This window comes from Equus caballus, chromosome 4 (assembly GCF_041296265.1).
Source record: "Equus caballus isolate H_3958 breed thoroughbred chromosome 4, TB-T2T, whole genome shotgun sequence".
Lineage (NCBI taxonomy): Eukaryota > Metazoa > Chordata > Mammalia > Perissodactyla > Equidae > Equus > Equus caballus.
The window spans coordinates 99164656-99180721 of record NC_091687.1 but is presented as its reverse complement, the minus strand read 5'-3'; the positions used below and the strand labels follow the sequence as shown (position 1 = coordinate 99180721).

Here is a 16066-nt window from a genome sequence, read left to right as displayed (position 1 = left end):
ATAAGGATGAAAAGACTGCTCTACCTTATCCCAGTTTCTCAGCAGCTCCCTGTTCACTCTAGCTCTGGCCCCTTCTCATTTTTTTTCTCTCCTAACCCTCCGACTTCCCCATCCAAGGCCTCAGAGTATGCTCTGGTCCTCTAGGAACCCATGCAACCTTGGCAAAAGGAACACTATAAGCTATGAAGAATTCTTGATAAACTATCTCAGCAAAATGGATTTTTACCTGTAGGTTTGAGTCATAAGTGACATTAGGAGACATTTGACTTGAGACACCGTTGTGTTTCACTGTAACATTCCAAGGTTCCTGGGTTCCAAGGATTTTAATCTCTTTAAATACTAAATTATTGGGGTCTTTGTAGGTTGATTGCAAAATCTTCACATCTAATCGGTTCTGCAAAAAAATTAAGTACAAATGTGTACCTTTAATCCACAGAGTCTCAAGTCACTCAAATATTCCATCCTGGACCAGATACCCAAAACTGCTCTTAATGCCACTTAGTGTCTCTACTAATGTGTGCTCAAGGAGTACAAACTTATTTTAATACTCCCCTGAGCAAGAGAGAAAGAGAGAGAGAAACATACACACACACAAATTTTTAAAAACTGCTTTTAAAAAGACTGACCACTTTGATTTCTCCATATCATTGCTTCTTTTTACTAACATGGATGATTCAATTATTGAGAGTTAAGTCATAAATTGAAATGTACTCATCTATAGCCATAAATGAGTATGAAGATACAAATATAATTACACACATACACAAACACACGTGAGTTAAAATGGTCAGACAAAAGCCCACACCAATACTGATAAAAATATGCTACTCACTTGGGTGACAGAAAACTCACATAAGAGATAAACTTGATTTGCCACAGTGTCTGAAAACGAGAGAGAGATGAGTCAGACTCTGACCTGCCCATCACAGAAGAACAGACTTCACCCTGGCTCTCCTTGAAGCTACATCCTGAGAACAAGATTATAGACAGAGTCTCCAAGGCCAAGCCACGTTTTCCCTTCTCCTTCCTACCTTAACCTTGAAAAGGTCCCCTTCTAAGTGCTTCCAAGGCATATGCATCAAGTGAATCTATTTCCTAAGCCTGGGCCATGAGAGTTGTCAGGACTCTGAAGACAGAAAAATGCACTAAGAAGCACGGCTAGATAGAGACACACTAGAAAAGTGTGTTCTCACTGCCTCACCGTGATGGGTATGTTTTTCATAACATCGACATTTGTCCATAAGTATTTTTTGGGGGGGATATCTACACTGAGTGGCAGGAACAGTCTAGAAAACATCTCTTTCAGGTGCCCATTGACAATACAATGAGAGCCTATATATGTTGCCAGCCAGTGGTAGATTTAAGAGGTAGAAATGCGTTTTCCTTCCATCTGTGGTCCATTTACCACTACCTCTGAACAGTGCAGCCAAAACCAAAATTCTTCTCTTGAGTTATTAATGCTACTATGCCTGGTGAGATTTCTGCCACAGCTGAATGAACAGCAGAAGTAACTCAAAGATGCATGTTCAGAAATGGCAACATTGTCTCAAGAGTACTCACCTTTGGTTTCCCCATCATCCCAGAAAAGTTCGCCTTTTGCTTCTTTGTTCTCATCTAGAGCAATGATAAGACCAAGAGGGTTCCTTCGACTGAGGGAGACAAAATTTTTGTAAGAGACAAAGACTTGAGACACAAAGAATTTTGCCAAATGATCTTGGAAGGATTCTATAAGATTACAAATGGGAAAGTTACTAGTGCCAGGAGGCTCTGCTTTTCTTCAGGCACAAAGGCAAAATGAAAAGGCTCATCTTTCTTTAGATTAATCAGTAATGTCACAAAAGATAGAAATACCACAAACATTAGCAATAAACATCTATGTAGGAGGCAAGAAGTTAAGCACCCCCCAAATCACTGCAAGAGCTACAATAAAAACTGCTGATTAAACTGTTATTTGGAATACAGACTATTAGAAGAGAAAGAAATCCTAAACAAAAATTGGTTCAGCCTCATCATTTTAGAGATGATGTGTGCAGGTGAAGTATTAACTGCCATTGGGGGGATATATTTTTTCCCTGCCTAGGAAACATTTTGACTCAGAAAGCAACAAAATACAGTAAGGTCCATGGTCCATCTATATAATGACAACTTTCTTAATTTTGTTATTTATTATTAATTTAGAGAGAAAAATAAAGCATTCTAACTATCTGCTTTACAATTTAGAATAGGAAACACAAAACACTACTCAAAAAGATGGTGAAACAGATGGACATAGAGCAAGAGGGTGAAGAAAGAGCAATTTCATTTGGAGTCTCTCCTTGCTTCACCATTCCTCCAGACTACCTCCCAATTCTCTGCTCCTGCTGCCTCCCTCACTGATCTCACACTCCTATTCTATTCTTTCACAGTTCACCCTTCCACTATGCCCTATGCAAGTTAGGTTCCATTATCAACAAAATCACCCACTTTCATTTAACACACATATATCGAAGAACTTCCATTTGCTAGGAAGTCTAAGACATATAAAGCAGAACAGATCCCAACTGCATTGATGACATTAAATATTACAAGAAAAATTAAACAAATTCACCAAATAATCAAAGCAGAAAGTAAGAGTGACAAAAAAAGTTAAAGTACTTAGAGGAGTCCAGAATGACACTTCTAGCAGTAGGGTACATTAGATATTCTAGAGGACTCTAGACACTCTGAAGCACCCACCCACCAAAATACTACTTTCTCCTAGATAAATTGCAACACGTGATCCTTGAAGGGAGCTAATGTGACACCAAGTTGACAGAATTCCTCGCTTGCAACTGAAGAGAAGGCAAATCATCTCTGGATGAATGAGACACACATTTGAATTCTTAAGATCATCGCATTTGAAAAACAAAAAATTACTAAACACACAAGGTAATAAACCAGCGTGAAAGGAAGTTGGCAAAATGACTACCAATTGATTTATATTCCCCTAAGGACTTTAGATAGTAGAATTTTCAGATACAAAGTATAAAATAACGGATTGAAATACTTAATAATAAGGAGGAAAAAAAACTCAACTAAACAACAAAAAAGTAACCAGAAAGTTGGAAGCGGCAGCACTCCCTCTGCCGGAACAGTTGAGTAAGATTTCTTGCAGCTGAAATCTGAGTTTAATTTGAAGGATCGTTAACAACACACCAAGCAAAGGATGTTGGAGAGGGTAATAAGAGCTGAAGCCCAAAAGAAGTAAAACAGATGGGTATTTTAGGGAATGGCTAGTCTAGAAGTGTGTATTAAAGTGTGTCAGGATACACAATTGTTAAGTTAACTTGGAACAAGATTGTGATTGGCCTGGAACAACCTAGTAATGAAAGAGTTTGGACTTCAAGAAGCGGCAACAAGTTGAGATCTTCATTTTGAAAAGACAACTTTGGTATCAATATGCAGAACAGCATGAAGGTGAACAATTAAAGAAAAAGAAACCAGCCGATACTGGACATAGAAGTATTTTCCATCAGTATCATAAAAAGTCTAAATTTGAAAAATTAAAATAGTAAGAGAGGTTCCAAAGAGAAGACAGGTTTATAATCTCCAAAGAATTCCCAGTCTATTAAAAACAAATGCGCTGATACTTTTAGAGACACAGATATGAATGTGTGCCTTTCTAGCACAGATAGAGCCTATAATTTCAGGATCAAAGAATCAGAAAGGAGAAAGCCGTGGTATGAGGGAGATCTGACGTGCACAAGAAATAATTTTGGAGCCTTGTTCTGCATCACAAGAAAGAAATGGATCAGTAGGAAGAAGGGAATGGGAAATTGAGATTATAGGCGAATAGAAACTGCACTCCCACTCCCTAGAAATGAGGATGAGTGAGTCAAGAGCATAGCACAATGGACGCATTGTCTCACCAAGTCAGGTAGGGTGATCAATAGACCCAATTTGCCTGGAATTGAGAGGTTTCCCAAGACAGGAGACTTTCAGTGCTAAAATTAAAACAGTCCTGGGAAAATCAGGAAGGTTGACCACCCTAGCAGTCAGTGTGTTTTGAGGAGAAATTCAGCGGGTTTAAGGAAGGACAGGGATTAAGTCTTTCAAAATCCATCTGGATGCATCTCTAAACCACAGCTTCTTCAGAAGAGGCCTAGGGAAATCTGGGGGACAGAGTTTGATGGCCACGCAAACACACCAATGCCCTTCCTCCCCACGCTCCATGTAATGCTTCCGTATCTTCTGGATGAACATAAGATGGGACCAGAAATGACCAGATTTGCCAATCTCCCCCTTAAAGGGAACTCCAATACACGCTGTACCTGGCTACAGTGGTTGTGGCTGGCTGTTGTGTAGGGAAGATATATCCTCCTCGAAGATGAAGCCCAATTTTGTCCCCAGGAAGATCCATCTCCACTTGTTGCTTCCTCCATCTCACTCGGCCCCCCTGATGCATGCAGACAAATCAAACACATTGCCATGACAGCACCTCCACCTATACCTCTTACCCACGTGCTGAGTTACCTACAGCTCTCTCCTTTTTCCACTTAGCTGAATTACTGTTTAGTCAGACAATCAAACAAGAAAAGGGAAAAAAATTAAGAACAATAAATTTCATCACCAGTTGGGGGTGTGGGGGAACATTTATGCCATGATGAGGCTATTTGACATATATTCTATGGACTGATAGTTCTAAACAAGTAATCTGACTCATGACCAAGCTCAAATTGCCCATTGGCCCTTCCAATATTTTCCCATGAGACATTCTACTTGAGTCTTTATCTTATTGCTGAATAAATTATATGGAAGTATTTTCTGCAGATTTCATCATGACTGATGTTGTGACCTAGTCTTACTTTATCAACTCTGTTATGAAATTACAGAAAACACTATAGAAACACTCCTCAGTGCATGGATAGGTGTCTCTCTCTAGGGGTATCTCATCTACGCAGCTGCAGCTGTAGTCTTGAAGAGCTTAAGAAAAGTCAAAGCTACTTACAGTCTCATAATCATACCAGACAGCATCAGGCATATATGCCATCACTTTCTCTGCACCCTGAAATTAAAACAAAATATTATTCTTCATGACCCAGTCTCTGAATGAGATAAAATGGACTTCTTAGCATTCCTAGGGAACTTCTTAACTGTATACTGAGAATGCATAAATGGCCTCTTTTTTCTGTGTTATCAAATCGTGCCTTTCTTCTAATAGGAATAATAGAAGCAATAACTTGCCAACTCAGAGAAAAATCCCAAATGGAACCATGTTAGGAATAATAATAACATTGAAAGGTGTCATAAAAATTCCAGCTTTACAGTGATTACCTCATTTAACCTTCTCAACAGTCCCCAGTAATAGCTACTATGATTACCTCACCTTTACAGCTGAGGAACCAGCATGATAACTTGCCCCAAACCACACTGGTACTAAGTAGCAGAGGCAACAATCACACCCTGATTGGCCTGACCTTAGAATGAGTGCTGGGGCACTGCTCCATTCTGCCTGTACCTCATGTAGCAAGTAATGATCTGCTATGAGAATCTGACGACAAATAGGACCATTCTTAAACCCGAATCACCAGTAGATGCTTCTACACTGGTTGCAAACTTGGTCAAGACAAAAGACTTCTAGAGAGAAAAATGTGTAAGTATCAGATATACAACTTACCAAAACCCCAGCACACTCTCTTCAATGCTGACTCAGCCACATGTATTGGAAATGGGTTTGGAATAAAGAGAAGATAAATGGTTCCAAGAAGAGAGAAGAGTTTGGAAGGTAGCAGGAGCAGAGGCAGAGACCACCAGTGTGTCTCTGTGGGAACACTTGCCTCCTCTAGAACTGGAGTGATGAGGAGGCCGGGCCCCCATAAAAACTGTTGGTGCACATCCCAAGTGCTGCTGTCACCATAGAACCTGGAGATCAGAGAGACATTCACTGAGATTTGGGCCAATGCTTCCTGGCAGCTCTGCCCCCAGGCTGTCCAAAACATGCAGGTCCCCTGCCTGGTGCAAATCCCGCAAATTGTTCTGTGACACCTATTCAACTCCCACCTACCCACTCCTGTAGATGGATCCATTTTCCCCAGCCCAGATACCCTCCTACTCTTCCCCCAAGTTGGACAGAAGTTCCTATTCCAGTATCTATGCTAGGCAGGCTTCAAGCTGTAATTCTATTTGACACGTTCCCCTTTAAAAAACAAATAAAATGAGAAATATATTTTAAAACTTTAGCTGACTATCAACTGAACTCAACTGAATCAAGAAAGAACTGGATCTGATCATGAAAAATAGCAGATAATTTAAAATTTTACTCTTTTCTCTTTTAGGATGTCTGCCTTTTAACAGGGAATTCCAGAAGATGAAAAACTTATCCACAATAATGAATATATAATAGTGCAGATGTATGCCTGAGGGGCTAAAATGTCAGACACATGAGAGAGTTAAGTGTATTTTGTCAAGGAAAGCCTCAAGCGTCCTTTTTTAGAGTCAACTTAGAGATGCTCATTGGCTCACAATAAAAATTCTAGAAATCCTCTACAATATTCTTATTTGTACATAAACAACAGGCTCATTCCTAGAGCCTGAATATATACTGCATTACAGAAGACACCATAACGTTCAAGCTACCAAATGCTTTAAATTAAGACTAAAGAAACCAAGCATGAAAGAACTCAAGTGATTTGTCTAAGATATAGAGTTAGTTGGTGGCAGAAGAAAGAGAAGGCCCTGAGTCTCATGACTTTAGTCTAGTTCTCTCCCCAAAAGGGAACAGGTATAACACTTAAATACACCCCAAGAATAGTATCTAGGCAGCAATAGCCTTGCAAATACCAACTGGGTATTCCGGTTATAAAATATGTATCTGAATAACTGTTTGAATTGTTTCAATTTTCATTCTTATATTTGATGATACAGTCAATATCACCCAGTTGTGTTAACAAAATTTCTTTGGATTAGGGGAACTTACTCATGCAGAAGGGGCCTGGCCACCGTGTCCCCCCGGCTGTGAGCTCGGTAGAAGAGGGTGTAGAGGTATGGCAATAGAGTATAGCGGATGGTAAGGTAGTGCCTGGAGGAATTCACCAGCAGAGAGTCAGCTCCAAAGAAGGCAGGATCCTGGGCCTGGGAGGAAACAAGAGGTTATAATTGTGATCTGGCTATGAATAACAGAAGCATCTGAAGAACTCCAGACCCCATTCATCGCAACCAAGAGTTTCCTTCCTGAAAGACCTGGGGCCTGGGTTGCAAACTTTACTCTGAACTGTACAGTTGGCAAAGGGAGATCATTTCACCAAGTAAGTGGCCGTTCTTCACCTTGCAACTCCGTCACCCTCATTCACTCTTTAGGAGTGCTCTCTTGGGAGACCGCCATTTAAATAATTTTGAAGTATTTCCTCATTTGATGCTCATTACAAAATGAGCAATGAAGATAAACTATACAGAGGTTTGATTTTAAAAAAACCTTCACAGACTCGCCATTTCCTTGCTGGCAGCAGTAGGACTAGCAGAGGCTGCGGCAGCAGAGCATGTTAATGGCGCATCAGAGGTCCTGGTTAATTGCAAAGAGTGGTGCAAATTAGCCTAAGTGAAGCACCAGGTAGGAGGCTGGCTCCACAGATCTCTTAGTGAGGATGCAGATAGATCCAGTCCTAATGTATGCCAAATTTATTTTGATCATATCCCCTGGGAGACTTACCTTGTAGCCTTGGCCATTGTGATTCCTGGAAAATGGATAAAATGCTCCCAGCTGCATCCACCGCCTGCAGAGCTCTTCAGAGGAATCCAAGAAAAAGCCACATATGTCAGGACCCACCTGGAAGGACACACAGACAGTGTGTATACCTTACTTTCATCCGCATCCCCCCTTTGCTTTCTATCATGGACCTCTCAACTGAACTTTGCTAACATCTTACAGAGATGGTGAACATAGTGTGATCGAATTGGGTTATATCCTGTATCTACTCTTTACTGTCAGGTGATTGAGTAAGTTACTTCACCTTTCTGTACCTCAGTTTCCTAATTTTGTTAAAGAGGGCACTAATTAGCTACCCGGGGTTTTAGCAAATGAGATAATGTAAGTAAAACACTTGACATGCCACACCACTATCAGAATTAATTTTCCAAAGCCTAAATCTGATCATGTCATTCACCTATTCAAAAATGCCCAGGGTCTCCTTGCTACTTATCCTATTAGCTCCTCAAAATTTGGTTCCAACTCATCTTTCCAGCATCATTTCCCATTCTAGTCCTAGACACCAAATCTTATAGACACATCAAATTCTCTCCCTTACTGTTTTTGCTCATGTTCATTTCTCAATCTTAAAATGACCTCTCCAAATTAGTCTGAGGAACTATACCCACTTTTCAAGGTTAAACTCAAGTACCATCTTTTCCATGATGTTTCTCGACTCCCTCTCCTGGCTCCCTCTGTTCTTCATAATCGTGTCAGAGTTAATAAGTCCCTTTCTCAGGATCTCCCGTAACATTTAATTTCTTTGTCCCTGTTGGGACTTTTACCCTAGCTTGTCATTATTATTTGCTTACATATATGTCTCCTCTTACTAAATTTTAAACTTTTGGAGCAAAGATAATGTGTTTCTGTTATTATATTTCTGCTTTTCTCCACCTTCACCATGCATACCTAGCTCAGTGTCTTGTACATAGTAGGAGCTCAGGAAATACATATGTTGAATTTAATTAAAAGATGCCAAGGCCACCTCTAGGGTTCTGACAATGTTACATTTCCTCATCTTGGTGCTGGATACACAGATGTGTTCAGTTTGTAAAATTCTTCAACTGTATACTTAAGGATACGTACACTTTTTTGTATGTATGTTAAACTTTAATAGAAAGAAATATTCCAATGATGTCAGTTCAAGGTTGCACTTCTATCTTTAGAAGTAAGTACAGGAAAGAATTCATAGTATTAAAGCCATATTGATGTAGATGAAATACATGTTCTCAAGACATTAAATCCCTGGGCTATAGAGGGTAGAAGAGAAGAGCTTTATGGTTTGAAAACTTTCTAGAATGAGGCTTTCTGGGGATTGAGGTTCATAAGAGAGCTTGGAATGTGGACTCACCATAGGGATACCAAAAAGGTTGAACTCAAGGATGCCAGGGATGGACCATCGAAGGTCATTCCAGGTGGCTGTGTTGTCTCCTAACCAATGGGCTGCAAACTTGCCAGATCCCGCAAAGGTAGAACGGGTTAGAATAAAGCTTCTCTTACTAGGGAACACAGTATTGACCGCTCTGAAAAGGAGAGAGACTTAGGGAGTCAATGTGTGACCTTAGTGTCTCAGCCCAGGGGATACACCAAAGATCTAAAAAGTTAATACCCCATTCTTCTGTTCCGGTTCTCTCCCAGTAAGATTAGAGTTGCTTTCGGGAGCAGTCTATACATTAAGCATGTTTGTGGTTTGTTTTGTATTAAGGTGTTTTACATACATCATTAACTCCGTAACTTCCAAGAATTTCAAAAACAGCCTTGAAGAGGCTAGTAACGAGAGGTATACAATTTTATGGAACAGACTAGAGGTATACAATTTTATGGAAGATATGTAACTTTACATATATATGTAAACATTGGTCTCTCATATTGTGTGATTTTGGACATATTCAAAAATGCACTGATGAATGGCCTTTTGGAACTTAAATTCTTTTTAAGTAGAAATACTTCGGTGATAATTTTGTAATAAGAAAAGACCTTTTAAAATTATCTATGTATGTGTGTACTTTTATAATTAAACATAAATATATATCGTTATATTTTTAAAATTAGAAGTCTATACATATACTTAAAAACTTTTACTCTATAATTTTTTCAACAACTTTCAAAAAAGCTAAAGTTATATGCATGACGTTGCTAATGAATGGAAGTGGTTTTGCTGTGGCTTCTTGCTGTCAGAGTCGCAGTTAAGCGGAATAAACTCTCAATACCTTTTCCTCACTACAGAATTTGAATCCACACTCAAAGGTAGACATAGCACAGCAAAAGGATTCTGAGCCAGTATTTAAAACCCCAAAGTGCATGCACGTCTACAGGTTACTTAACCCTCCATACTCCAGTCTATACACTGCGGCAGAGAAGAAAATACATGGCTTTGGGTTCATGAAGAAATGGGCTTTAATTTTGCTTTTACAATTTATTAGCTGTTTGACCTTGGTCAGTTACTCCTCTTTCTTTCTTCCTACCTTCAATTAATTCTTTCATTTTATACATTTCATAAATATTTACTAGATTCCTTCTTCCCTATGTGCTAGGTAGCTTCTTCATTCAATCAATAATGATAAACACACTTATCTTGCCGAGTTTTAAAAAGTAATACACGTGAGTCACCTGGCCCGCTATCAAGATCAATAATTTGATCAGGTACTAAGTCCATAGCAATAGTGGTCTTACTCTGCTGTGGCAATCGCCATCGAGTAGCCGTACACATTGTGGACATCATATTGCTTGCCCCAGTACTGCACTGCATCCATGCAGAGAGTCTTGGAGAACAGGTACCCATCAAGGACTCCTGGGACAAAAGAAGGGTCAGTCAACCAGAGCTCAAGATGCACACTGCCTGCTCTTTGACTGTCACAGAACTTGAAATTGTGGCTCCCTGGGTAGGCATTTATTGTGGCCATTCTGTAAATGATCATACAGATTCCTCACGATCAGAGGGCTATACATTTGGAGTAGTTTCCCTGACATATAAATAAATTGTGTTGACCTATACATATCCTCCCACCTGGGCACTCATGTGATTAGAGGCAGGCCTTTGGAAGCAAGAGGATACAGGTAGACCTGAGGCCCAATCTGAATTCTTCAAACTGAGCTAAATTACTTGGCCCAAGAATAAAAATATTGGATGGAAGTATAAATTAATTTCTCACCCCTTCTCTCCCTTGGCCATATATTACAAAGGATGATTTCCCAATGCCTCTTTCATTCATCTATTCTTCTCTGTTCCCATTGCACCACTCTGCTTCGGATCCAAATTACCCGTGGCTCTTAACTATTGCAAGAGTTTTGAATGGTTTTTCTACTTCTTATATATATTCTAATTCATACTGCACATTAATGCCAGACTAATATTTCCAAAACCATTTTACCATCATATTTCCCTCTTACCAAAACATAAATAGCTTCTATCACCAAAAGAATGAAGTATAAACAGTTTAGCCTCCCATCCAAGTCCCTCAACATTTAATTCTGACCCATCTGCCCCAATTACCTATTTTTCCACCAGAATGGAAGTCTTTGTAAGATGCTATAATTCTAGCAGGTTCCTTTCTTTCTTAATCAAGATACAATTTATGAGCCTCTAGCTTTCTTCCAACTACAACAACGCTGTGAATCTAGGGCCACACCCTGATAAACAGTGTTGTTCAACCCAATCAACTCTCACTAGCACCATATTCACTGACTCTGACTTTGACCTCCCAAGCCCTGGGCTCTGGCTTCCTTTCATCCTATGGTTCACGTCTGTTCTTCACACTCCTGTCATCACCAGACTTGACCCTCATGTGAAGGCCAAACCTGGTCTCTCTTTGGTAAGCCCTGACCTGGTGTGGGGTACACATTTAAGAGCAAGATAAACTAGCACTAGCCTCTGGCTTCTGCACCTTATCTTCTCTGGACCCTCCCTTAGAAAAAGCTCAGACTGTAGGTAGAAGGACTAGATTGCCCCTTTTGAATTTATGCCTCATTTAGGAAAGCATGGAGTGTTTTGATTTTCTTTCCTAGTTTTCTTTATGTATTACCCACATTTTCCCTTACCTATGCACATTTATGTATAAACTCCTTTGCCAGGTTGTTCATATCTATCCTTATGCATTTAAAATGTCAAATACACACTGCCACTTTAACCAGACTAACCACCAAGGCTTACTGGGAGTGAATGGGGGATAATTTAGATTGCTTGTGGAACATCCTGAAACGGAACCATCAATGAAATTGGAGACTTCATTCATATCCTACAAGACAAAAAGCAGAAACTATTAAGACAAAGTAACATGTGCACTTATGTTGGACTGATGGCATCTTTTTTTTTTTTTGAGGAGTCAGAGAAATTATTCCAGATGTTTCTTTTTTAAATAGGTTCTTATGTACACGGAGAGAAATAGATGTTCTTGTCTTCTCTACCCATTGAAAGTCTCATGGAAATGTTTTTTAAAATCCCTTCATAATGATTTTTGTCTATACTCACTGAAAACGAAAAATTTCCAAACATATTAGGTGAAAAAATATTTCAACTTATATGACTGTCTCTATATAGATATATATCAACCTATGTATTCTCTATATATCCAAATATAGCTATGAATACACACACATAAATATATATACATATATAAACACACACATATGCAGAGAGAGTGAGAAAGTGTGCCAACAGCTGTGCAAGCAAGGGGTCTGGAAAGATGCATACGAAAATATTGATGGTGGATGTCTTTGGCTGATATCATTTTAGAGGATTTTTGTTTTCATCTTTTTAGCTCTGTGTTGTTTGAATTTTATACAGTTCTCTTATAAATAGAAAAATGTTCAACTCTAAAGCTCCCTAAATTTTTCTGAACATCAGCTGCTTTGTGTTTTTTTCATTTGATAGTATGTGAGACATTTGCTTTGACTGCAGCCACAGTTTTGTCATCCGCCTGGGTACTTTGGCTCTGATCAGTTTGTCAAACATGTCCCAATGAAAGAGCCCTGACCTGACAATTGAACAGTTCAAGTACTTTGCGACACAGTAAGGAGTGTATAATTCTATTTTTACTTCAGTTCATTGATTTGTAAAAGAAGAGCTGGACTTGGAAAAACTAAATTTCTAAGTTTACTTCCAGCTCCGACAATCTGATTTTGATTCTAAGCTACATGCTTTAGTAAGATTATTTCAATAGTAAGACGTAATACTTAGAATTATTGCCATACTTGCTTTCCTCTCCTCCTCTTCTCCCTGTGCTTCATTACCCAAAGATATAGACATACGCAATCTGAACGTTAGTCATTTACTATTCAAAGTACTAAGAACTCACAATCCAGATTCCATCAAAGTCCACTTGGTTGTGGAAAAGCTCAAATTCCCTTGCCCACCAAACAGCACACTGAGGGTTGGTATAATCAGGAAACACAGTTTTTCCAGGCCAGACCTGCAGGAGGAAAAAGTAAAAACATTGATCAGAGTAAATTAAATGAATATAGATTTAAAAAGAGTACTTAGAAAAGAAATTCCTGATATGGTCATAGCAACAGAGGGGGCCAGGCACACGTGCTTTTCAGTTAAGAACGTGAAGCACTCCAAATACTCAGAAGAAATGTCAGGAGGAGTCAAATAGTCACTTGAGGAGAAACTTATTTTTAAAAAAATGGTTAAATCCTTGTTAATCTTCAACTCTGCTTCACTGTTCTTTCTCAATTTCTCTACTCTCAATTTTGGGGATAGTAAATGAGGGAGAGTACTATATAAATTTCAACTGATCCATTACACATTGAGGGTTCCGAGCATCAGTTACTTATCTCTGTTCCTTTCTTATCCACTTCCTCTCTGACACTATGCACTCAGGTCAATCAGAGGTATTAGAAGTGAGCTAGCAGATAACATCTTCATGGAAAATGAGGAAAAATAAAGATTTGAGAAAGAAGTGATCAAACTTGTCAAGTACTACAGAGAAACAGAGGAATGAAACAGTTCTGTTAGATTTGCCAGTTAGGAGGTGACTGGTGCCATTTGGCAGAGCAATATCAGTGAAGCGATGGGGGAAGAAAGTAGACTGCAGTCAGCTGAAGAGCAAATAAGAGGTGAGGAAGTGGATATTCAGTATGTTAGGCTATTGTTTAAAAGGATTTGGCTGTGAAGGGAATGTAAGAGCTCAGATGGCTGGTAGGTATTTGGGGATGAAAGGAAAAGGGATAGTTTATCTCCAGCATATATAAGACATCTGAAAATGCAAAACAAAACAATTACACACACACTGCCACAGCCCCTTCACCAGCCCCCAACTTCCCCATTAAGTTACCTCCCCAATGAGTGGAGTCACTCCATTTGAAGCATTCACCCATATCTTCATATCTGAACCCCTGTCATAGGGGCCATAGGGTTGACTTGGGGAAGAGTTGTTGGAGATGGCTGGATCCTAAAGAAAATACAATGAAGGACCTAACTTTAAGCTAAAGACATTTAAAGGAGATTGGGAATTGGTGGACAAAGGAGCAGGAGGTATGTGTAGTGATAAGGAGGATCAAGTATCTGATTTGGGGGAAAAGAGGGTGGACATACCACAATGATGATGAGTTTCTGTCCATTATTGTGTAACTCCTTAGCAAACTCTGGGAAGTCTTTAAAATCTACTGGATTATAAGTGAAATCCTTCCTCTCATCCATATAATCAATATCAGCATGCTGAACGTCCTGAAAGGATGCACAAAGTCCACAATTTAGCATCTAGAAATTTCCCTATTAAAATGAGTCAGTCAAATTATCATTGCTATTATTCACAATGAACACTGACTCTGCTGGACTCTACACAGAGTTCTTAATCGGCCCCTGGCATCTCAGAGCTTCTTTTCGAAGGGTAATTTCAAAACCAAAGAATCCATTGGTTCCCTAAGGTCTAAGATGCTGCAATCAGGTTAACTGCAGCATCTTACCTGTTGACTAGAGCATCAAACTAACCAAACACAACAATTACAACAAATCACAAGGGCTATCAAAAACATGCGTTACCTAAATTTTACTCTACCCACAAGATAAAGAGGGGAAGGGATTGTCTCCCCACTTCTCCCTCATTTTCCGACCCCATATTCTCTTCTCTTACTTCTTTTCTGCTTCAAGCCTTCTTTGGCAATTACTCTTTCCTAGTTTGACCTGCATAAAAATAGTGCAGCCCAGAGGGAAACTGACTCTTGCTCTAGAACTTACCTGTCTGCCTCAAAGGGAATGGGGTGGGAGAGAAGAGGATTAGTCCAGAGATTTTGGGGCTTTTCCCTTTGCATCTCTTCTAAACCTTCATTTCCCATTACAGCCTCCAACATAATCAACACATTCAAATTTAGCCATTCAAAACAGAAATATTGTGTTACGTGCATGTACTGTATCCTTTTGCTCACTTAAACAAGGGAAAGAAATGCCTTGAGAACCCAAATAAAAATACATTATGCAAAATGTAGTCAATACAGGTAAGCATTAGAAAATTTAACAAACAAAATATGTGATAAGAAAAATAGAAACAGGAACAGATTTCCTCCTAACCTCACAGTTGTGGTCTCGAAGTACTATTTCCTACAAAGGAGAACTAGTTCTTTGAAGTAATGGCTGACCCACTAAAAAAGTCTAACATTCTGAATATATAAAACTTTTTATTGCATATTTTTTTTAACTCAGGGAGAGAAGGTATAAACAGTTGTTCTAGTTCCCCAAAGGAATTTTTGGAGGATTTTCTAAAGCCTTACTTACGTAAGGAAGTTGTGCTGCACGATTTCTCTCCACGACTTCTTTCATGTTGTCCAGGCTCCCATAATCATAACGACTGAGATGAAATCCAAGTGCCCAGTATGAAGGTAGGGCTGGTCGTCCAATGAGCTGAAGGAAATATGTGAAATGAAAGCAAGCAAATACTCTATTTTTAATAAAACATTTTCTAAGCATTGACTTGGGGGCACAAAACATACTCCATTTTCCAACACACTATTTCGTTAATGTTAGAATGTTAGCGTATTTTCCCAGCCCTTTCATAAATCATTGAGGGTTGAGTCAATTTGTAATAGCAGATTTATAATAACTACTTATAATAGCAGATTTTTATGAGTCACATTTGCCTATTAAATTTACTTTTCTTTGTGCTATTTAGGATTTTCTCAGTCATAATCATGATATGATAAGTTTACCTCCAGATACTCTTGAACGACTTGCTCTGGCGTGTTTCCCAAGAACACATAGAAATCAAGAATACCCCCGATGGTGCGGTAAGTGACCGCCGGGGCAGGCTGGAGAGAAACCTCTAGAAAGATTAAAAATGAGCAAAATAAAAATTAGAATTTATTCTAGAGTGATGATCACAAAGTTTTAGGCCAGAGGATCACCAACCATCTGAACATTAATAAAGTGATCCC

At 39.1% G+C, this 16066-nt stretch overlaps 1 protein-coding gene across 4 annotated transcripts in view; it reads right to left on the bottom strand.

Moving 5' to 3' along the window:
* The window catches only part of MGAM (maltase-glucoamylase), a 187251-nt gene that overhangs the window by 134572 nt on the left and 36613 nt on the right, over nucleotides 1–16066 (bottom strand). For all 4 annotated transcript variants that reach the window (XM_014739340.3, XM_014739341.3, XM_070266032.1 and 1 more), the window contains 16 exons: nucleotides 15842–15954; nucleotides 15411–15536; nucleotides 14235–14366; nucleotides 13975–14091; nucleotides 12994–13107; nucleotides 11850–11934; nucleotides 10373–10490; nucleotides 9051–9222; nucleotides 7664–7780; nucleotides 6935–7089; nucleotides 5796–5880; nucleotides 4967–5023; nucleotides 4290–4414; nucleotides 1561–1649; nucleotides 833–882; nucleotides 227–394 (listed from right to left, as the gene is read on the bottom strand). In XM_014739340.3, the coding sequence (XP_014594826.2) occupies nucleotides 227–394; nucleotides 833–882; nucleotides 1561–1649; nucleotides 4290–4414; nucleotides 4967–5023; nucleotides 5796–5880; nucleotides 6935–7089; nucleotides 7664–7780; nucleotides 9051–9222; nucleotides 10373–10490; nucleotides 11850–11934; nucleotides 12994–13107; nucleotides 13975–14091; nucleotides 14235–14366; nucleotides 15411–15536; nucleotides 15842–15954 (1823 nt within the window). The remainder of the gene's footprint in view (nucleotides 1–226; nucleotides 395–832; nucleotides 883–1560; nucleotides 1650–4289; nucleotides 4415–4966; nucleotides 5024–5795; nucleotides 5881–6934; nucleotides 7090–7663; nucleotides 7781–9050; nucleotides 9223–10372; nucleotides 10491–11849; nucleotides 11935–12993; nucleotides 13108–13974; nucleotides 14092–14234; nucleotides 14367–15410; nucleotides 15537–15841; nucleotides 15955–16066) is intronic.